Source organism: Anser brachyrhynchus (genome assembly GCF_964034855.1).
Source record: "Anser brachyrhynchus genome assembly, chromosome: 7".
Classification (NCBI taxonomy): domain Eukaryota; kingdom Metazoa; phylum Chordata; class Aves; order Anseriformes; family Anatidae; genus Anser; species Anser brachyrhynchus.
Window position 1 is genome coordinate 33,511,090 of NC_137701.1, and position 24,102 is coordinate 33,535,191.

General features: G+C 36.5%; 1 protein-coding gene across 8 annotated transcripts in view; it reads right to left on the reverse strand.

Moving 5' to 3' along the window:
- The window catches only part of DPP10 (dipeptidyl peptidase like 10), a 494,333-nt gene that overhangs the window by 189,625 nt on the left and 280,606 nt on the right, over positions 1 to 24,102 (reverse strand). For 7 of the 8 annotated variants that reach the window (XM_080599345.1, XM_080599346.1, XM_080599344.1 and 4 more), the window contains exons 2-3: positions 23,500 to 23,614; positions 15,539 to 15,634 (exon numbers count right to left, since the gene is read on the reverse strand). In XM_080599345.1, coding sequence (XP_080455471.1) covers positions 15,539 to 15,634; positions 23,500 to 23,614 — 211 coding nt within the window. Of the gene's footprint in view, positions 1 to 15,538; positions 15,635 to 17,292; positions 17,464 to 23,499; positions 23,615 to 24,102 lie in introns of those variants that run through there. The other variant, XM_080599348.1, reaches the window with a different exon arrangement.

Below are 24,102 nucleotides of genomic sequence, written 5' to 3' on the forward strand. Positions count from 1 at the left end.
TCCTATGGGACTGGCAACTTTCTTGCTCCATATACTTGACTTCAAGAAGGCATGAAATATCTGTCCCATCTAACCTTAGGTTCAACAAGGCTTATATTAGAGGCTTTTCTTCTTCACCTTTCACATCGGTGGAGGCACCAAATGTCTTCTTTTCTAGTTGTCAAACAAGCTGAATTTTGACAAACCTCTGGGTAGTCTGGATCCATAAATCTCAATCTTCTATTCAATGGAAACCGAATCCAAACAGCTATAGCAAGAGGAAGGCAAACGGTAATGTGCATTCTCCACTCAAAAGAAAGCCTGAGAAGAAACATGTGGCATCTTTCTTTTCTTTTTTTTCCCCCCGTCTGCTTTTCCACTCTCTCAGACACTTTAGAGTTGTGGGCTTGGTGCGGTTTGATTTACAGTTGCTATGTCTTATCCAGCGAAGCTATTTTTTTTCCCTCCCTTTCCCTCACACAAGCAGAAAGTTTATCTCTTTGCCTGGATCTCTTTGTACATCCTGTGTGTCTTTCCATATTCTGTACCCAACATTTACTCTTCTGCTTTGCAGATACCATGAACACACTGCCTCTTTCAGGCAGATACTCCAGGTGATGCATTTGCTACCAGCAGTGTCTCTCAGGCCAGGAGCACAAAAGACTTCTGAGGGCTCAGCTCGAGCTTGCAACAAATTGAGTGGCAAATTTTACATTGTGAGTGAAAAAGAATAAATATAAAATTGTTACATTCTTATCAGTATTGCTCAGATCTGAGATCCATGATCTTGAGTTCGAATGCAATTTTTATTCTTCCACCTCCAAATAACCTCCACAGAGAGATTTCACTCTTACACAGGATTTGTCAGATGCCTAGGCAACTCTAAAAGTCATACATCAGGGAGAAGAAATAGAGACCAATATTAATAAGCTGCTCTGTGGAAACGAAATAATTAGGTCTCTTTGGTTAACCTGATTCATCTTCTTTCACTTTGTGCTGATCTCCTGTCATTTACATACCTATTTAAAGAGCAAGTTGCTTAATTGCATTTAGTTTCCAGATGAACCTATTGCATCACCTTCAATATGCATGGCAATCAACAACAACACACACTTGTTTTCTGCAGAGCCATTCAGCCTTTTTTCCAGCGTGTTTCCTGTTTGCAATCAGATTTGTAGCACAGGATATGAGAACAATTTGTTTTCTGATGCTCATTGGTTTCTGCTCACAACAGAAAAATTAAGGAAAGGCACAAGGAACAGAGCTCACTCGTCTATCTCAACTTCTGTCAGATAAAACCTGATCTGAGGTTAACCTTGGAATTGGTAACTTGAATGGAACAGTTATTCAGCTGTCAGCTCAAGGTAAACAGGAAGAAAAAGAACCAACAGGAGGTAGGCTAGATATCTCAGAAAGAACTAGACGTGAGATGACTTTAACTATCGATATGTCACAATGTAATTTCAATTAAACAGATACCAGTATTTACAAGATTTCATGACAATATGTCAGTCACTGCCAAAGCATTCACAGATTGAGAAAGAACCGAATAGAAATTCAAAAAAAATAATAATAACAGCAAAGAATCTCTACCTTCAATAACATCTCACATTTTCTTTAAAGTGTTATAATTAATTGGAGTGTAGACTCTTCAAAGAGTAAATGCATAACTCCCATTAGCGCTAATGGAAGTTAGACACACTCATCAAAGGGAGAATATACTTCTATCTTTATGAAAGTAACCAGTGTGTCACAAAGCTGTATATTTCTTAAGTTATCACTCTCATGCTATGCAAGCTGAGTACAAAGGTTTGCATTCATTTAAATTCAGATTATGCACTTAGAAAAGATTCTTCCTTCACTGGAAGGACTGAATGCAGGAAATCAGCTTGCTATTATGTTAAAAACATACATTGCAAAATGCAATAAAAGTAATTACCATTATAATTAAAGGTTGTCACTGCAAGTGGTTTAAAAAAGATATTGAAAAGAACTTTTCACTGCTGTTCTGGTGAAGATGTAAATAGATTATTCTTGTCTGTGGTCCTTTATTTAATACTCTCTCAAGGAATAATTAAGATTTTGTCCAAAAGCAAACCGCTTTTTTATATCTAAATTACCTAAATAAAATATACAGATGGTCACATCTTTATTAAGAATTAATGGCATTTATAAACTGAAAAATATGTTCATATTTGCTTTTTTTTTTTCAATTATTCGGTAAATATTTTGATACGCCAGTAAGCTTTATTCTTTCTTGGGGAGTGGGGAAGAGGGAGGCTGTGAACAACTCAAGGAAAGCACAAGATGACTGACAGATGCCCATCTTTTCTTTCTGACACTATTTGTTCATTAAGACTAACTACCCCCAAAAAGACCAGAGCCTGGAGCAGCACAAGTTGTGTGAAAACACAACAAAACAAAAACATCCTGAAAAGACATGCAACAAATCTTTGCCTGACACATCAAACCAGAGTTTCCGTATGCTCAGCACCGTTCACTACTAGCTAGTACTGTCAAAATTAGGCCATTAGGAGTTTTCTCAGCAGCAATTTCCCTATTCTCTAGAAGACGAAATGCTTTTCCTCAGTCCCAAGCTCTTCACACTTGTCTAAACCTCATTGACTGAAACAGTTAGGAAACTCCCAAACAAGGAACTGCCTAAAATCTTTTTACAAAGAAAGAATATATGCTATTTTGCAAAGTCGTATTTTTAAATTGCCCAGCACCCCTAAAAATCAAGTTTTATGTTATTATAATATTTGTTAACAAATATTTGGGTGTTTTTTTTTTGGTTTGCTTCTTTGTTTTTTATATTCAACAAATGAAACAAACTGTTAATTCAGGAGAGGACTAACATCACTAGAAATACCCCTGACTCACAATCCTTTTTGAAATTAATTCAAAACGAATATCTATATATCCTGACTTCCTTGAAATTGAAATATCCTTGTTTAAACCTCCATAATAAATAAATATTCCACTGTGATAGTATACTGAAGTTCAGTACTAGATACTGAATGAACAGGTATTTGCTGAGTATCTACTGTTATATCAATGTACCCAGTTCAAGTTATTGAATAAAATTGTGTGAGAAGTTTTGCTCTGAAGCTTTCTATTTTTCTTAAACAAAAACCTGAATCAGAGGATAAGAGAAACACTAAGTTCATGTCCACAAATGCACTTACTAAGAACTAAAATGTCTTTCATGAAACACTTTACCAGTGCTGGGAACTGAGAAATTTCATGTTTTTCAACAAAGAATCTGCCTTTAACATGATGCTCAGAAACTCCCACAAAATTGCCAGGTGAAGTCAGGCTATTCATAAAACAGTTTTCTTGCTATTATTTCTGGAAGGTCTTACCCGGATAAATCTATATTTCAAATGTAATTTTAATTCCTCAGAGCTTAGCATTACTTAATCAAAAACAAACAAACAAAAAACCTCCAAGTAATCACATAAAGGAATGCAATTTATTTAACACGCAGGTTTATTTTCATAATGAGAAACAGAATAAATGATATTGTTAATTCACAGTCTTTTTGAATCCATGTTACAGTTCTTTAGACAGACACATACTGTACAAAAAAAAAAACATTTTGTTAAAATTAGTTTAAAAAAAAGTCTCTCTGAAGATGGTAATGGGATACAAAGCATTTATTCTGAAAGGCATATTGTCTATCTTCTACTTCCATACACTATGTACAAAAGGGAGTGTGAGAGGAAACACCACCTATAGTAGAAAAAAAAAAGTGTGCTTTCACTTTTATCTCTTTTTCAATACTCTTGACCCTCTGACTTTAGCTAGGCAGTAAAAAATATAATTTAACATTATAACATATACCAGAATAATACAGTAGAACTATTGTTATTATTTCCATTATAATAACATGCATAGGCTAATCAAGGTCTTCAAAAATACCGTTTTCTGGCCAAATTGTTTTCAACTAACACAATTTACCTTAATAGGAGCACAAGAAATAGCTGAAAAAGAGGACAGAGTATTAAAAGAGAGGAACATTTATGTAACACTTTATACGATCATTCTAAATGGCTAAAAAAAGAAAGGACTAACTGGCTAGAACAGTAAGTCCTTGCCTCTAGGAGGACAAGATACAGTGCTGGGTATGAAAATAGAAAAAGATAAAAATTTATAACTTAGATAAATCTCATTACACGTGCAGTTACCTGGAAAGCAAAGAACCAGTTTGCACCTTTGGAACAACTCATAACAGCAGCCGATTTCCATATCTCTGTACATCTGGAATCCATCAGAAATCAATGGAAATGCTGCAGGTTATAATATTAACTCTGCAATTGATTTCTATGAATAGAATACAACATCAGTTTGGGTAATTTATAATGTAGTTCAGAGCTATAATTGATAATATGGCTTAGAGCCTCCTTCTTTAAATCGCCCATGGAGATGACCAGAAAACAAAACATTGGAGAGTGCCTGCATTTTATTCCATATTAGAGTATGCCACAAATCTTGTATTTCTTATTTTAAGAAAAGATTCCTCAGAATTTCAAACAGAATATATTGAAATACTTGTTTTAGAATGTTGAATTGTTCTCTCTGATAATGCCAAAATTCATGTCAAAAGTATTTTGACATTAATAAAATAGTGTGCACAAGTAATATGAAATACATTAAAATAAGAGACATCAAAATGATTATGCAAAAGAAAAGATTTTAACATTTTTTTAAAATCGCATCATCCAAAATATAAGAAAGCTGAAGTGAACTATTTAACCTTTTTTCACAAAGCTTCCACAGACATATTCCTTCATACAAAACTTGAAGACTTAGAAAAATTCAGTTTTCTGACAAAATATCTTCAGCCAACTGTAATTGTCACTCTGAATCTAACTCATGCCAGTACTATCTGCAAAGTTATCATCATCCGACAGCTAGGTAGTGACCTTTAGAGATGAGCCATCTCAGTCGGGTTCTCAGTAACAAACATCGAAATATCTGAATCATCGTCACTGAATAAACTGACCCATTTCTGCAGACAAGACTCATAAGACAACTCCAGGACTAAGAAGAAAAAGAAAAGCAGCTGCCTTCTTATGCCTGAGATGGCTGTTCTAGGATGGGGTCAATTACTATTACTTTTGAAGCTATTATTACTAATTCTCATGTAGTGCCTGTCCTGCAGTAAAATAGATTAACTTAGCTGCTTGATGTTTAGAGTCCTTGTTGTAAGTATTAGTGAAGTAAACTCCTGGGTTTTCATGGCCACAGTTTTAAAGTTTCAAGTGCTTACAATTTTTACGTTCAATTTGTAATTCACAGATCCGAAGATAACTTGTAGCTTTGGCTGAACTTAAAAATCAATATTCCAAATGCAGAAGAAACTTTGTTAACCATATGATTAAGTAGGCTGTATGTAGAGAAAGCACACTACATTTCTGTTTGAAGCACTGGCCATGTAAGATGGTCTTCATGCATCAAGTAAGCTCTCAACTGCAGATTAAAAAAACAAAAACAAAACAAAACAACAACAACAAAAACAACTCTCAAAACTCAAGAGTGGCTTTTTCCCTGAGGGTTTTACATGAGAAAAAATATCGTGGAAAAGATCAGCTAAAATTGGATTAAAGTTGAAGTACTTTCAACATAGGAGTCCAATATTTAAATTCAGTCAAAAGCATGAATATATCTCCCAGTCCCATGTTTTGGTAGTTTTATTTTAAGAAAGATCCCAGAATTCAATTATCTCACAAGAGGGCTACGGGTTTGTATAGTTCTATTAATGGATCATAATCAATCTACATTTAATGATTTGGCAAAGAGACACATGGTTGCTACACTGATTACTAGTTGGCAAATACCTCACACAAATTGCCTAGAAACTTTGTCAGACTGGATAGACGAGCAAATATCATTTGCCTCTGTTTTGTCTTAACTATCAGTCTCATACAGACAGTATGTTGGCCACATTCGATTTCTGCAAGAGTAAATTAACAATGTAATTAAGTCAGAACATCAAAAATAAAATCATTTAAAGTTTATAGCAGTTTTTTTCTCACTGCATTTCTCACTGCCCCAGATAAATACACAGCTGCAATTCTAAAGTTCAACTTTTGGCCAGACAGAATGGCAGGCAGGTCACCTCACCAGATGTTCCTTGGGCACTGTGTCAATGGGGTGAGAGCAATTGTAGAGCTGTAGTCCAGCTCTGGGGAGAGCCACAAGTGACATTTAGCACCAACTTCATGTCTCCTGCTCGTCACATGGGCCAGCACTTGCCTCTCAAAAACCAAGAACACAGTGATTAGGTGGAAACTCTCAGTGTCCATGTGTCCTCCTAGAAACTGCCTGTAGTTACAGAATAGAGATATGTCTGTAATGGGAAACACATGCACCCTATGGCACCAGTGAAGCGCTAACACAGGCCTTTGTGCTCTCCGTTGGACTGCCCCCTCCCTTCTTGTTCTTTTTCCTGCTTCCACTTTAACTATACCTTGTTTTTTCCCATTTTTCTCAAAACCATGCAATGCTTGCACTGTCTCCTGCTCCTGACATTTGTGCCATACACATGCCCTCATTATTCAACTCCGAAGTACAAACATTTGCCAGGAGAACTCAAGCAATACCAGAAGTGAACAGACTTATGGAAGAACCTTAAATGTATAACCTAAATTTATGTGGATATATCAAATTTCCCAAACAAGCTAAAGCCAAAAGTCCTTCCTTTTGCAACACACCAACAGAGATAATCAGCTAAAATCATTCAAGTACCAACCACATATTCATAAGAATAACCTTGGCCTGGTACCCATTTCCATGCATCTGAAGCACTTTAAGAAGTAATGGCTTTAAACTAAAAAAGGGCAGATTCAGATTAGAGATTAGGAAGAAGTTCTTTACTCAGAGGGTGGTGAGGCCCTGGCACAGGCTGCCCAGAGAAGCTGTGGATGCCCCATCCCTGGAGGTGTTCAAGGCCAGGCTGGATGGGGCTTTGGGCATCCTGGGCTGGTGGGAGGTGTCCCTGCCCATGGCAAGGGGATGGAACTGGATGTGCTTTAAGGCCCCTGCCAACCCAAACCATTCTGTGATTCATGAATCTACGATAGCAAGAAAAAAGGTCTAAAGGCATAATAAATTGATTATATATATATATATATCTGTGTAGATATATCTATGCCTAAGAAATTCATATTTTATGGATTTGTTACATAAGCATTTAAACAACACAGAATGGTGTACACAGCACTATTGTTGCTGTCTCAATCCAAGAAAAACAGAACAGACAACATAAGGATTAGATACATAAAGTTTTGTTCTTTAAAGATTACTTTAAACACTGTAAAGCTTACTACTCTGCCACAAAACACTGACAGTGTGCAGTACTCATTAAAGGACTGTCTGTTTAGACAAGTAAGAAAACTGAAGAAAATGAAAAGGATTTGCTTTAGGCAAATGGGAACAAGGCAGAATCAGCCAACAGAGCTGTCTCGTGGAGCTACGGCTGCAGGTATATCCCCCTCCCGTGCAGTTCTCCTTTGCAGAGAATCCAATTGCTGATAAAAAGATTAGAGTAGATTTAAGTGAGCCTGTAAGAAGGACCATAAAACCAGCTGCACATGTAAACAGCAGCTTCCAAAGGGAAAAGTTAGCAGTTCACTCCAATCCCAACCCAAGGTGAAATGACTACAACTCCAGTAAGCAAACAGGTACCCTTCTGCTCAGGAACAGTAATGATAACCGGGGAAAACAGAACAAGGAGACACTCCATATGTATATAAGCCTGCTGATGCATGAGCACATACTTCTCTGGAGTCCTTCTGTATAATAGAAAGAAGTGGGAGGGAATGCTGGAGGGAACTCACTGACCTGTTGTACAGCATCTGTTCTCATTCCAGTACTTGCAATTCACCATTTAGGTTTTCCCGTACAGTAAAAATATTTGTCCTAGAGGTCAGCATCCTAAGAGTAACGGTGCAACACATCAGGTTTCTACTCTTTTACATTAAGAGCTGCTTTCTTAGTCAAAAATGTATTAGCTTGTAAAGGTCTCCCACTTTTCATGGACATTGCTATGGTAACTGAATAGTAACCTTGATATGTGCACTATACTCAGGAGACTTTTCCTTCAACAAACAGGGAGAACTAAGATTTATTAAGTGTCTGGTCCACTTTCCTAGGGGTTCACATACAGAATTACCACACTTATCCCCTGAACATGAGGTTGATATCTATAAAGATTACTTGGAAAATGTAAACCATTCTGCTAACAACTTCTGAAATATAGTATGCTGTGTATGGCAGATACATTCTGCCTGTGTAAACATTTTGTAAGTACATTGACCTCTTTGTTAAATTTTTAATGCTTTGGTTTGTGGAATAAGACAAAAATCAATAGGGACATAAATTTGAAGAAAGACTGTAATGAGTATTTTAGGCTAAATGTGGCAAAAGGTAGTTTGACGTTCCACCAGCTGGAATACTTAATTTCATTTTTCCTCATGTACACAATCTGTGGATTTTGTCCCATCCCCATAGACTTCATTAAGCATGGAATCTGTCCATGTCTTTCTTAATACAACTCTAAGTAAGGTGTTACAAAAAATAAAAGACTCTTCAGGAAAATAAATTTGTGGTAATCTGCAGAGGAAATATGTCTAGTGAAAAAAATAATAATAATAATAATAGAATCAGAAAACAAATGCCCAGAAAAAAACTTTTGCAGTCAATAATGGTAATGGTCAAGTGAAGAGAGGTACAAGACAGTGTAGAGGTCATATCTAGTACAATGCTGTATCAGTGTACAAAGAATGTCTGTGAGGGAAGGGAGATTTCTGAAGAGGTGTGCTAAGAAGTCATTTACAAAATGCAATGGTGACACAAGTTAATGGCCCTGAATACATAGCACTATTTAATGCTTGTTAACGATCATTAACACTGACACCAGTATCGACGCAGCAGTGGGGCTTAACACAGTTGATCAGAGCAGAAATTACCCAAGATCCACTTTTAAGCAACCAAATCATGTGGTACCTTAGAGACATCAATAATATCAATAAAAAACAGAAAGAAACATAGCATTTGCAGCAGATCCTAATAGTGTGGTCGTGAAGGAAAGTCCAGTTAAAACAGCCACTAAATATCACTATTTAAAAGCTAGACTGCATACAGTCTAGAGTAAAAAATAACTGAGGGAAAAACTCTACTTCACAGGTTGTAACACAATAAAGAAGGGCAGAGAATCAGTGGATAAAAGGAACAGTTCTCTGTCCTCCCCACAGGGAAGATCTCTTTTGCCAACTTCTGGCCACAGAACCACATCAAAACAGATTCACGCACAAGGTTGAATCTCTGAATCTGAAGCACAAAAGCACCTCTGCATCATGTAAGAAAATCAGTATTTGCTTTATAACAACCACTATTGATGAAGACCACCACCTGTTGTCTGATAAGTTAGTATACAAGATGAAATCTCCACGTCCATGCAGAAAAAATGTATAGAATCCATTTTTAAGGGGTTTTGTTACATTCATGCACACCTACAAATCAAATTATCTCATGCTTTCTTATTTGCACTTCTATTATAGCGCATGAAATCATTTATTTCTATTTGTTGTTTCTATTTCCTGTTCACATTAACATTTTAGAAGCTTTATACGCCACGTATATATTCTGCTTTCATGCGTTCTTCACCTATAAAATTTAAAGATACATTCATTTTGTAACAAGAGACATGCAGAGAAAACAAAACCAAAGAACTACTACAGCAAAACTTCAGTTAAAAATAAACAAATAAATAAAATTTCTTCCTAAACCAAGATCAGCCATTATTTGCGGAGCCACAATTCCTGCATCAAGGGACACAATGGGAAACATCGTGCCTGGTACCAGGGATAGCTGCCACCACAACCTTAGCCTGAATGACCAATTACCCACCTACAACTGACCTGAAGGGAAACTTTCAGCCTGAGTGCAAAAACAGCCCCAAGCCCCTGCATTCAATTCCCTAATGAGAGAAATTAATCATGCTGCTATCTCAACCAATTTTACAACAACATTAACTCTTTCATTTAACAAGTTGTTAAAAATAAATAAATCAGCGGAATACTACTGATCAAAACGTTTATTCCCCTATTTGGCAGTTTCTGAGAGAAAGTTTAGTCAATCCAGAGACAGTCCACATATCTTTCCCCATTTTTTTGGCACTGTTTCAAAACTCGGTCTTAAGATTTGGCAAACACTGGGTTTGTAATTCTCACCACTGCTGCAGTTCTATGACAGAAGAGTTTTAACTAAAAGCTTCCAAAGATTGGAGCTCTGTCTGGGATTTTTTATTTGCTCTTCAACGTGCTGCTTTTCCCCACACGGGGAATCAAAGTCCGACCCTGCGCTGCCTTACAGAAATAAACCCTTCACAGTGAACCACAGGCAACAAAACAACTCTCTGGCCTGGCTTCCAGCTCCTGGCTCTGTACAGATAGATTCAGATAAATAATGAAAGCTATATCCAGAATTGGCAAGAGTACCACTGTATGTACCTCTCTCACTTCTTCCCAAGTCCCTGCCAGAGCATTAACGCATCATATCACTGCCTAAATAGCTGAATGCCAAGCACGGATCCTGCTACACTGAAAATGCACAATGGCTGCATTCCAGCCTGGCTGCTTCTGACTCTCATTTAGGAGGAAAATAAAATACAATCAAAAATAAGACTTCATTCTTAATAACATCCATTATAAATTACAAGAGTAACACCAACACTATAGCTACGTGTATCTGCCTGTTTGTCAGCTCCAACTCAGCTGCAACTTTCTGGAGCAGAATCTGTGTTCTTTTGCTGCTCAGCGATGGACTGATTTCTTACACTTGACCCATATCCATTGGCAAACAACACTCCACGCTCAGCTCGGATAAATAAAGTTCACATTTGTCTCGTGCACAGGAAGAAGCTTCCTTTAAAAAGCGTCAAATGGTTTAAACCACAATTTCCTGCACAAAGCTGGCACAGATTATACCGTGGAATCTCAGTGTGCTTTGCTTCCCAAACTACTTTTGTTTTTATTATCTGCAATTCTTACAGCAATTTCAACCATCCTCATGCCAAGTTTCCCATATTCACTTTTTATTTAATTTTTCAGGACAAAACAAAGCCAACAGAGACTTGAGCAAAGCACCAGCTCCAGCAAAGGGTACACATTTCAGTCCCTAGGTGATAAAGGCAGAACACTGCTAGAAAAATGTGCTAGGGACAATCACAAATATACGCATTGGAAGTCACCGTCTCATTCACTCATTAAGGAATAAAGCAATAAAGCATCAATAATACTTCTCCAGCCAAGTAACACCTTTCCATGCTAACTTTAATACACAATCTAAAAAATATTGCACTGAAGTGATCATTCAATTGTAAAGCAAGAGTATACTAATATTAGTAATAATATTTAAAAATGAGAGACTCCACTGGTAAACACAGTAAATGTTTGCAAAATAAAATGTGAAGTGGGGAGAGGGATTTCATCCAGAAACCAGTCCATTGGTTTCACCGCTGATTCCAAGGATAGGCATCACCCATTCCTTTCTCCTCCATGCTGATAAAATTGGTATGTGAAACTAAATAATAATGCCATCATCAAAGCTAGTAAATATTACTCAGAAAATGAAAGCCATGTCTCTACTGAAGCTAATACAGGAAATTCTGAAACAGTGTAAAAAGAAATATAAAACAAGTAAATGCAAGGGCTTGAGTTAAAAAACAAACAAACAAAAAAAAACATATCTATTGTCTTGATACAGTTCTAAAGGCAGAGTGAAAATACTTCTGACTTGGGATAAAATAGTTTATCATCATCTCCAAAGAAACACATTGAAATTGTAAAAGGAAAAAAAAAAAAAAGTGTTGGAGAGTCTTTGCCTTTACAACATATGTGCATGGAAAATGGTTTGTTTTGGGAATGAAATCCACACAGGAAAATGACTCCCCTCCCCAAAACGCCACTGAAATCCATCCCAGCTATTCCCTCTTCACTGGCACCTGCCACCTCCCCAGTCCTCTCCTCACTTCCCCAAAACCTACCCTCCTTATTCAGCAGGACTGTATTTGCCTGCAGAGATGTGATGGTGAGCAGCCATCCAAGTCCCCCTGTGCCTTCCCTGTGACACAGTACTGCAAGGGTTACTCAGTAAGGGAACAGACAGCTCCTCCAGCAGCAAGCAAGGTAGAAGGAGAAAAATATTTCTTTTATCATCTCACAGTTTCAGCAAAGTACCTTACAGAAGTTTTACCTTAAGCAGATGCCCACAGCCCTCCCTGCTCTGGAAAGCGCATCTGTACCTACATCTCAGGTGTTTTGCTGAGCTGTAGTACAACACGGGATCCCAGGGCACAGCCTGCTGCAGGCTGTCACTCAGACTTCAGGCTCTTCTCCAACACTCTTAATTTAGATACATGAAAAATATCATGACTGGGCTGACTACATACCCATCTGAAGGAATACACACAAGTATCCAGCACACTCTTTTACGTATAGCAAAGGTTGGCAAAGATTATCTAAATAGCAAAAATGAAATCAAATCCCATGAAAACAGAAGGAATAAAAGCAAAGATTCAGAACTTTATTGTCATTAACAGCCAGGGTAAAAATCAGTTAAAAGCAGTTAAAATTCAAGACAGAAGCAATATGATAGATACACAAATCTCTTAAGCTTTTTTGGCAACAGAAAGTCCAGAGAAAGTTTAACTGCAGTACCTTCTTAAATTTAATTACTCTGCATATTTTAAACTACACTTCCAGCTCTACTCTGCAGTGGTACTGTTTCATCTCAAGTAATGTGTACAGTTTTGGGCACCACGATACATGAAGGACATAAAACTATTAGACAATGTCCAAAGGAGGGCAGCAAAGATTGTGAAGGGTCTGGAAGGCAAGATGTGTGAGGAGCAGCTGAGGTCCCTTGGTTTGCTCAGCCCAGAGCAGAGCAGGCCGAGGAGAGGCCTCATGGCGGCCTGCAGCTCCCTCACGAGGGGAGCGGAGGGGCAGGCGCTGAGCTCTGCTCTCTGGGGACAGCGACAGGACCCGAGGGAACGGCACGGAGCTGGGACAGGGGAGGGTCAGGCTGGGTGTCAGGAAATAGTTCTTCGCCAAGGGGGTGGTCAGGCACTGAGACAGGCTCCCCAGGGCCGTGGTCACAGCACTGAGCCTTCCAGAGTTCAAGAAGTATTTGGACACCTCTCTCAGACATGGGGTCTGGTCTTGGGTGGTCCTGTGTGGAGCCAGGAACTGGACTCGAGGATCCTTGTAGGCCCCCTTCCTACTCAAGATATTCTGTGATTCTAAGTAAAGCAAGCTGTTCTGCCATCTAATGCAGAACAGTAGAACAGGCCTTATCAGTAGCAATGCGCTGTAGTAAAGTACTTTTAAAAGTACTGTAATAAAGTACTTACTTTTATTATTCACTGGCAGCATTTTAAATTCTCACTTTCTATTAGAAAATCTGAAGATCAATAATGCTAAGGAAAGATGCACTCTCATTTCACTTCTTCAAAACTATGCCAAGCAACTGCTATGCTTTCTGAAATCTAATGCTCTTTCAGATAACGCTGATTGAACTGATGGCTATGTACGCTCCCCTTAATGTCCTTTTAAATACAGTTGAATTGATCAACTTATAATTGAAAAAAAAGCTTACTAAATTGCTGAGTGATTATTTTCAAGAAAAATACTAGCCCTTATCCATAAAGCAAGAAAGAAACAAAAGTATGTAGACAATGCACACATATGTGATGCAAATTTTCAAGCCTTTAAAAATTGCCTTTGAAGTTAGAAAAAAAGGGAAGTGAGAGAGGAAATTGAAGGATATCCGCATAGATGTATCTTAAAATGATGACCAATAGAAACATACTTTCTTACTTTTTAAACTCCAGTTCAGAATTATTATTTTTTTTAAATTTCTTTGGCAACAGCTGATTATCTCAGATAAAGAATAGCACTTCCTATCAGCTTTAAATATTTGCAGAATTATTAACTGGTGGCAAGCACATAAAAATGTGGACTCAGTTTCAAGTAGAAAAGAAAACGGACTGTAAAAACATATATAGGAGCTTTTCTTATTTAAGACTGGGTTATAGTAGAAGTAACTACATGGCAATAATCTTTGTAGTGGAGGAATCTACAAACATGGAAGAAACAATATTGTGTTGGAAAGATAATGCTAGAGAAATTAATATCTTCATATGGAAAGTTTTACTGAATGGCAACAGGTAAACATTAGACCTTACCTAAAATCTATCTAGAACTCACAATCCTTAATTTAAGATTGGAATTTTTTCTACAAAATATTCTCTACATTCTGAAGAAACTGCTTACTGCAGGAATCATTTTTTCAGTTTCTATTCCCATCCTTTCCCAGGAGGTCAAGATGATAGCATTTTTAGATGGATACAAATTATTCTACTCTAAGATGTGCATAAAGTAAGTAGGTACTTATTTTCCACAAAAATTTTCCTGTACAGAGTCCAGATGCACTTATTCTACCAATATCCAAGCAATGTGCCAAATGCTCCCCTCCAGCTCCATAAGGAATGATGAGTATTAAGATATGTATATGGAGAATGAAATATATAATGCCACCACTGCAATGTTACCATAGTAGAAAAATGAAATACAATCTTATAGTAAGTCGAAAGAAAGAAAGAAAGAAAGAAAGAAAGAAAGAAAGAAAGAAAGAAAGAAAGAAAGAAAGAAAGAAAGAAAGAAAAAGAAAGAGGAAGTAAAGATGTTACTTTACAAGACTCCTCTTTTTTTATTTTTTCATTTTATCTATAATGCTGATTGCATCAACTACACTGGGAAATTTCAAATAAAATAAAATAAAATAAAAATCTATATGTAATTTTTCTGCATAAAAAAATTAGTAATACTCTGAGAATTATCCCCTATTTCCTTCACACGCGCACACACACACACCATGTATTCTAATGATTAAAAGTCTATTCTCTCCCTTTTGTCATATCACTAGACTTAGTTGCTTCTTTGTCAAACAAACACAGGAAAACACTTAAGTGCTAGCTTACAAATTCTCATATTGTCTGAGGAAAACATCCCTGCAGAAAGCCTGGGTATTAGTACAATTGTATTGCTAATACAACATAAGGACTTTCTTTATTAAATAGTATTTCTCATACTGTTTTCATTAGATTAGTTTTCATTAGATATTAGTTTATAACTGTACAATCTCATCACTTTTACACTAGATTGCTTATATCCTCTGTTATTTTGAATGACACCTTTAAAATTATTTTCCATTGTATGAGTTTCTTAAGATGGATTTTGAGTGCCACAAAAGAAACCTGTATCCAAGCAAGTGGTTATCATCAAATTCAACACTTCAGCATAGACAGAGATTTAAAATTAGAAAACCATTTCAAAAATTAATGAAACAGACATTACAAGGAAAACTTGGGCTCCGGCCAATTTCAAGAGAGTTTGAGATTTTAACTGATTCTTTCTCAAAGGGTAGTGACATCATTCAATTCTTAAAATGACTACCTAGATTCAAATCACATGGGAGAGAATACACTTACCATTAATCCATTTGGCTTCTGGATTATGAACTATGAAATCTTTTCTGAAGAGATCTTCCAAAGACAATCTGGTTTCAGATGAATTTGCAAGTTCATCTAAAATAAGAATAACAGGATCATTTTAGATGGTTATTAAAGCAATATAATTAGTGTATTTTGCACAACACTGGAATTAGAGGGCTAGAATACATAGTTCAGAGGTCCTGTTGAAATCAGTAACACTACATTGCTCTAACGTTTTTTCACTAGAAGTAGTAGTTTCATTTTTCTTCAGTAAAGTTTCAGGAAACAAAGCACTAGTTGGTACCTTACAGACAGGACAGCTGAAACATGAAGTGTGTGGCTATTTACTATTCTCACAATATACTGGTATGGCTCCTTCCTCCCACCCCTCTACTCCACAAGAAAACTGATTTCAAACCAATACAAGAATTTCATCACAGCCACAGGATGAAGGCCATATTGATCACCTTTTACAAATAGAAACTAAGTCAAATACTCCTGTAAGTAATCAGTTTGGAGCCAATCTCATGTATTTTAGGATCCAAATGTTGAGGAAAAAAAATAATCAAATGCACATTTTATGGCCTGTACTTGTTCTCAAGTGATAAGCACTGAAGTCTTGTTTTTTTAACCTTGGCTAGCAGCTTTGTGTTTTTCCCAAAACATGATAGGGCCCTGAAAGTACTTTGGAAAGTTGGCCAACATTTATTTTAAGGTGCCAGCTTTTAAAATAATTTCCATACTTTAGAAATGAAAAAGGAAACTGCTAAATTCTGCTTTTCTTGTGCTTTAGGTTAAATAAACGATAAGTAGTAGATATTGAAAGGTAAACTGTCACACAAATGTGTGATATCAGAGGTAGTATTCAAGCAAAAATCCTATTTTGCTGTCAAAACACAAAGCTTCCAATGAATATTCATATATAGCAGCTACGCACTTCACCTAACGGCTTTAGGCTGTTTAGAAGAACAGCAGTTGCCAAAAGCTGTGTTGTACGTCCCCTGTGCACTAGCAGAAGTATGCACCTATTCACTTCCTACACAATCAGCCAGACAGCTGCTTACTTGAGTCTTTTAATCATTTTATCGTTATCGGGGAGGACTGTCATAGATTACAGCAGTGTCCCTCTGTTCTATGAGCTTTTCTTTCCAACATATGGGCGCTCCAAACTACCTTCTTTGTGAGAGGAGCTTTTATTTTTCATAGTCAGATTTTGTCTTTCTGGATTGCTGATATTAGGTATCACAACTGAGGGCAGACCCATAGGAAAGAGTATCTAGAATCACAGCAATGAAGGAACAATGTTGTCATCTTTATGTTGACCCAATGTGCTACAGCACAATTTTAACAAAGCAAATGTGCTTTGTAAAGGCAGTGGTATCCTGTATTGCCTTTCAGATGAAAATATGACCCCTTCACAGTGAATGAAGTCCAGCACTGTTCAGTTATCAGTGTTTATTCAGCCAAATTTCTCAATTAGAGGCCTGGCTGAAAGCTTACAGAAATGAACAACGTGTTTTGTTGTTGTTTTTTTTTTCTTTTCTTTTTTTTTTTTGGCCTTTTAAATGTCAGCACTGCCTGCTGCAGCCACTTCATTTAGTATTCATAAGGTGCATCTTTGCTGCATTGGAGACAAACTTTTTAATGCACGCCACACATTTAGGATAGATGCAAGGCCACCATGGCTGCTCACTCCATGGCATTGCTGCATTTTGCACGCGCCTCCCTCCCAGCTCTCAGTAAGCACTTACCGTAATCAGCTCCCCTTGTACATGATATAAGGCTAAGCATGCAGAGTTGTTCAAATCCTCTCTCACAAGACAAACATTCTAATCCTTAAATAAGCTTTTTGGCCTCTTCCCACCTTCCAGGGATCAAAATAGTCTGTTTGGGTTGTTTTTTAGTCTTCAAGTCCAGCACGGGACAGGATATTCCACTTGTAGTCTTACCAGAGCTTTACAGCAGAGTAATATCATCTCTCATGGTTTATACCTAATCCCTCTGTTTACGCATTATGGGACTTTGTTAGCTCTTCCTCCTGCCAAACAAGAGTTTTTATCTTCAAAGTAAGCATATGATGTTACATATGCTCTGCTCAGCTCCACAAATACATTTCCTGTCTTCAAAACACTACCTTAAGACTTAACAGCATCAAATACTGGGTTCTTCATAAGCTCGTTTTCCCCATTCTCCATAACCTTGCATACTACCTACCCCACAAGCTGTTTTCCATCATCTATTCTGGTATAACAGACCCTCGTCCTGATGCTGTTTGTGATCCCAAAAGGATTCCCCTTCTAACCTTTCACGAGTCTCTGTTTCTATTTATTGTGACCCCTCATATACTGCCAGTTTGCCAACTATCAATCAGGATCACACAAGCTGTTACACTGCCGAAAATTATCTTGCCCAAGACGGTTTAGTTATCACAGATTGTTTTTTAACTGCTTTAATAAAACTCAATAGAACAATGCATCAAGTGTGTATGGAAGGCTATCAGAGAAGAAAGGCATACCAGTTCTGCTCTTCTGTCTTGTAGTTCACAAGCCTGACAAGTAATTTTGAAATAAATTGGATTTTAGAGTAACTTGTAAAATTGATGTTAGCATTTCTAAGCTGAAACAATCAGCATCTTCAAACAACTTCAATATATGTTTGAAAAGTTGTGAAGTTTTTTTGGTTGGTTGGTTGGTTTTTGCCTTTGTTGCTGTTGTTGTTTTGCAATGCAAAGTCATGATCAAAATAGAGCCTTGTTTGTAATCTTGGACACTATCTTTCCACTCTGACAATACTGCATATTGTGTAATTTTTGAGTAAAATATAGATTTGACAACAACAACAAAAAAATTTAAATAGTACTTTATGTTCCCCAAATGCTTAGTTTATGTACAGCAAGATGAATTTCACATCATGTGAGCTCTCAAACACTCTACTGGGTAAATCGTTCTTGAGCACAGGCACAAATTGGTATGCATTTTGCAAAGCACTCTTTATTTCTAGTCTGCCTTTTTCTACTTCATGTTCATTACCACATTACCTAATACCCTACTAGCTCTCTTTCTCTTCCATTTTACATTTTATTGAATTATTCCTTGAAGGAATCATATTTCACTGTCCTCACACTATTTCCCATGGATTTCTATATTTTGCTCTGAAATTACATAAATTATGTATAGAAAATGAACACAAGATTACAAAAGATATAAACAAAATCAAATGTTAAAAACCAAATAGCTACATTATAAATTAAACACCTTAACAGTTCAACAACTGGTGCATATTTATTCAAAATGACAAACCTGTTCATGTTTACTAAACTAGAAGATTGCAAAAATAGAAATTCAATAGCCTCATTACTTTTCATGAGTTTATAGTTATTTTTGCAAATGACTAGTTTAAAATAGTCTAAACACCTCAAAATTTACTTGTAACTTAGAAATTAAAACTAATAATTATTTAGTGCAGTATATTAAGTCAAACTCCTTACTGAATTTTCTGTGGAGATTTAAAAAGTTTTAGCACTAGAAATAGAGATAAAAGCTTGATATTAAATGATGCCTGAAAAGTGGAAAAACACCACTAGTTAACTGTGTGCAAGCTAACATCTATAACTGGAAATTAGCTTAGTTGTATTAAGTTTGCATGAAAAAGGAAAAACAACTTGACAGAAAATAGATATCAAAACTTGCTTGATAATTTATGGTAGCTGCATAGAATGTATACAGAATTAAACAGAAGCCTGAATCTTTTTGTAATGAATATCTACTTCAGCAAAAAATATTTTTAGTTCATTTTCTATTCATTTAAAGAGCAACATGAGAAATGATGTGATGGGGCTGGTCCCAACCCCATTCTAAACAGAATATTTACCCGTTGGACATAATCCCAATAGATTCCCTTCCTGGAGCTTGACTTTACTCCAAACAATTTCACAAAAACCTTTTCTGCGAGTTTGGCTGACCTACATGTTCCCTAAAAGAATTTTTCTGCAAAGCTGTCCTTCCCCCCATCAAGAGGTGTCAAATCAAACCCTGTTTCGCTAGAGTTCAGAAGTCACTCTGCTCAACAGTAATTACCACACATCAGCAAACATGGTTTAAATGCTGACATTAATATATGTCAGCAAAGGAGTCCCACGTACAGCATTCAAGTCTGCCACATCTTCAGAAACTGTAAGCTACCATGAAGGTACAACTACTCTTGTTCCCAAAAAGAGGATCAGCCTTAAGTGTTGCAGCAAAACACCTCAACAAAGGTGGCGGTGTCTGGACAACTCTTAGAGCATTTTTAATACAGAAGCTTTCAGTTTCTAGTACTCCCAACTGAACATTCCTCGGTTTTGAAATACAGATTTACACGAGGTCTTAAGATAATTCTTACCATGTGGCACATCCTGCCATTATGCACAGTTTGAAAACACACTGATTTAAAGGCAGGAGCGAGGCACTGACCCCAGAAAGTCTACTTGTGACTATTTCAGTCTGTTCAGGTATATGATGAAACTTCAGAAATGTAATAAAATCAAAACAGAACTAGTAAGATACCTGTGTTATATTTATATAGACATATAATGATAATATCTGAGAAACAGCTATTCTGTCTCTGCACTGGCCATTAATTCACAATATAAAGAAAGAAAGTTATTATTCTCAAGGTATTTTCTTTTATTGTCTCTTAAATATTTCTCCAGTAACCTTCTCCAAATATTACACTAAAAAAATCACTGGATTCATAATTAAGTTAGCCCAGACAGACTTCTTCTCTGAAGCTCCAGGTTCTTCCACACTCCAGCCCTTTACTTTAACAAGATTATATTCTTTAAAATCCTCATGTACTTGCTTTATCAATACACTTATCTAATTGCAGAGAAAACCATCAGAGATAGCTGTCTGCAAGCCTTCTACTTCCACCTACAGAGTAGCGTAACAATTTATATTTGGTGGATACAATGGTTTTGTTTTGTTTTTTAAATATCCTCCTAAATCCACAGAGCAACATTCACAGAGAGCTGTTAAGAGTCCCAGCAACAGGTAACAGGACTGGGAGGCCATTCAGACCCTACCACTAATCCGTTACACGACTGAAATGGCGTGTACTTCCATTTTTCTGTCTCCTTGTTGAGAAAACTAACACATTTCTAAAGCTTCCGAGTATTATCACAGATGAAAAACAATATACAGGAACCAAAATATTACTAATATCATTATTTGTTTACTCAAGCCACAACCATAATTGTGACACAGATACTGCATTTTGTACTTTAACAGAAGCTACAATATTAACAGCTCAAAATACATCCCTTATTCACTGCAGTTCCTGCTCCATGTTGTACATTCAAGTAATAATTCACGTAATAAAAAACACTAGAAAACATACCACTTATTTCTTTTTAGTTTTAACACTACTTGTGTTAACACTAAGCAGAAGCTAAGGCCTCTTTGAAGCTTGTTGCATGTACCTTACATAGAAAATTTTGTTTTAAAAACTGGTTAGGTCACAAAAAAGCATTGATCCCCCTATTAAAAAAGGCATGAAAGATGTTTCTTAAAGCTTGAGATAAGTCAAAGGACAACTATTAAAGCGTACGTGAAACTAAGGGTTTCTCACTTTGTGGATAAAACAATGTATAAAAATCATAAGCAAGAGAGATAATTTCTGTTGGATTTAGCGTACCAATAAATCCAATTTTGCCTTGACATGACTTTCATGGAAATGCTTTATAAAGACTAAACAGGCTTCTGAGCAGCCACTGTCTAAAATTATCATTATACCTCTAAAAAGAAGCAGAATGATGCACAGTGCTTAGGAGAATTTGTATGAAATATAAAAGGCACCCATCAGTACAGGCAGAACTAAATAGAGAAAGAAAACCAATAGTTAAAACATTAATATTAGAAATGAATTGCAAAAACAAATACTTATAACAACAGATTTGTAGCACCTTGGCACTAATCACTTCGCAATAGACCTCTGAGACAGTCTCCAGAGTTTTTCACTTCCTTGAGTGCTAGACATCCAAAAGTCATCTTGGATATATAATCAGAACCACACAGCTTCAGCTACAGTGCTTAGCACCCATCAGCAAAGCAGCAGAGTATCAGAATATTATCTTCCAAAAACATATTAATCATGAAAGTGAAAGGGGAACAGCACTGATTAAGATCAAAAGTAGGGAAAGCAGCTGCCCCCGCAATGGACCTCCAAAGCTTCCTTTGGTAAGCATTTTTAACCTGCAAGAAACCCCAGTTTTACAGACTAGATCATTTTTGGAAAAAGGCTTTTATTTATATCAGGTTCTACAGTCTCTTTGGGATATCTTAGAACATCTGAGCTGACAGAACTACTTTTCACTCACATGACTTGAACAGAAATGTAGGTCCCAGCTTACATCAAGTTTTCAAGCAAGCTCGCTGGATTTTGAAACCACCCCAGAGATGCTGTAAATCACTGAGCTTTTTTTTTTTTTTAAATCATATTCAAAAATAATAATAATATTTCCTTAGGTTATTTGTTCTTTTTTTCAACAAGTGCCTTCAAAGACTTCAATTTATGTTTTTACATCATTAATAATTCTATTCAGACATAAGAGCCAGAACTGATGTTTATTATTGTGAATTCCACCATAACACTTCTGAGATTTTACAAGCCGTGAAAGAAAGGAACCTCTCACTGAAAACTAAACACTCTTCTGTCTTAAAGTGTACCACGACATGCCACCATTTGCCCTCTGTGTCTGTCTTTATTATTCCCTGAAGAAACTCCTATGCACTGAGACTAGAGAGGCACAACTTTGCTTTTATTTTTCTCAAAATGTCTTAAGTGGAAATAAGAAGTCATTTCTTTATCATTACCTTGGACAGCACCGTTCACATGTAGTAAATATTTCTACAAAACAGAGGAAGCAGAATAGCCCAGAATGTTCCTACAAACTTACTTTTCTTCTCAGAGGTAGCTGTTTCGCTACCTCTGAGAAGCAAAGCTTTTTGATCTTTTTCCATTCAGTGTTACCACCTTCCTTTCAAGCAGCAGCAGCCTATTAGCGTGCTTGCTCAGGCACGGACCCACCAAGCTTCCCTTGATGACTTCATCCAGTGGCCAAATAGTCCGAAACCATCATTTAATGCAGAGCATTTTGCTAGCCTTTTGGCTTATAAAAATTGAACAGCTTATACAAATTGAACTCACATGACAAAACATTTGCAGACCGATATTTAATATCTAGACATACCATCCAAATCAGATACTTTACATCATAATTTCAAATCTGATAGAAGGAATTCAAATTTGACAGGAAGAATTCAAATCTGATAGAAAGAATTCAAAGATACACATAAGTAAACAGTTGCTGCCCCAGCAATAAAATCTTTAGAAAATAACCAGGACCAAATTAGAACAAAATAACCATTAGGCATAATTATTTATATATGTGTGATTGCTATTTTGTCTATTAATTGCCCCCCACTTTTTTTTTTTTTTTTTAAGTGTACTGTTAAGTAGTTTCCTTAGTTTTAGGTCACACAGTTGTTTATTAAGAGAAAGAAAAGGGAAAAAGATTGTGCAGGTACATATGAAAGATACATGCTTCTGATTCAGTAAGTTTCATTCTCAGTATTAGTTTTCTATGACATATAGCCTTCTCTTAGCTCATCTGTGAATCAGAAATTACACTAAGACAAGTGATAAAATCTTAACATTCGGCTCATACCCACTGAGGCTAATGAGGATCGCTTGTAGCCACCTCAAGGCTGACACAGTCCTAAGAACCTGCTGCCAAAACCAAATGCTTCTGCTTCACAAGGATTCCAGTAACTCTCAAGTCCCTAAAGGCACCAAATTTATAGTAGCCAGAAGTTAAAAGTTCTTAAGGCCAAGAGATATTTTAACATTTATATGTCATTTTAATGACTGCATTATGAATCATACACCTTCAGTAAGAAAAAAATAAAGAAGTAGGTTACCTGGGGTTAAAAGAATGACAGACATAGTGATGAGTGAACAAACAACTAGAATCACCAGCAGCGCAATAGCAATTCCCTTCCAGTTCCTCTGCGGAGGGCTGTTACTTCCAAGTTCCTACAGGAATGGAAAAAAATAAAATAAAAGGAAAAGACCATGTTTCATAATCATATATTTCTAGAAGTATTATTGATAGGAAAAATTGCTCGGTGCATACTCATAATCACAGCATGGGAGCTGATCACTATCCCTCCCCTCTCAATAGTACACATACATAACTCCAAAGGTGCATATCCGAGGTGCATAACTCATGCTTTTTTAGTGGATATGTGTTTTTTTTTAAATACACGTAAATTTATATCCCCTAAGAGACAACAAAATGAGCTTATATAATCTATCCAAAATATGACTGGTGTTAAAACGTGCTGAACATAAATTTCAGGACAATATCAACTAGCAGTTTATAAGATAATTACAGAAATGAAACGCAGCAATTTACTGTAATTCCACCTAACGTGGTATGGACCATAAAGGTTTAAATACACATCCTTTTTAATGTACACTATTAAACTTATTTGTAATAGAAAACATTTACAGAACAGCCT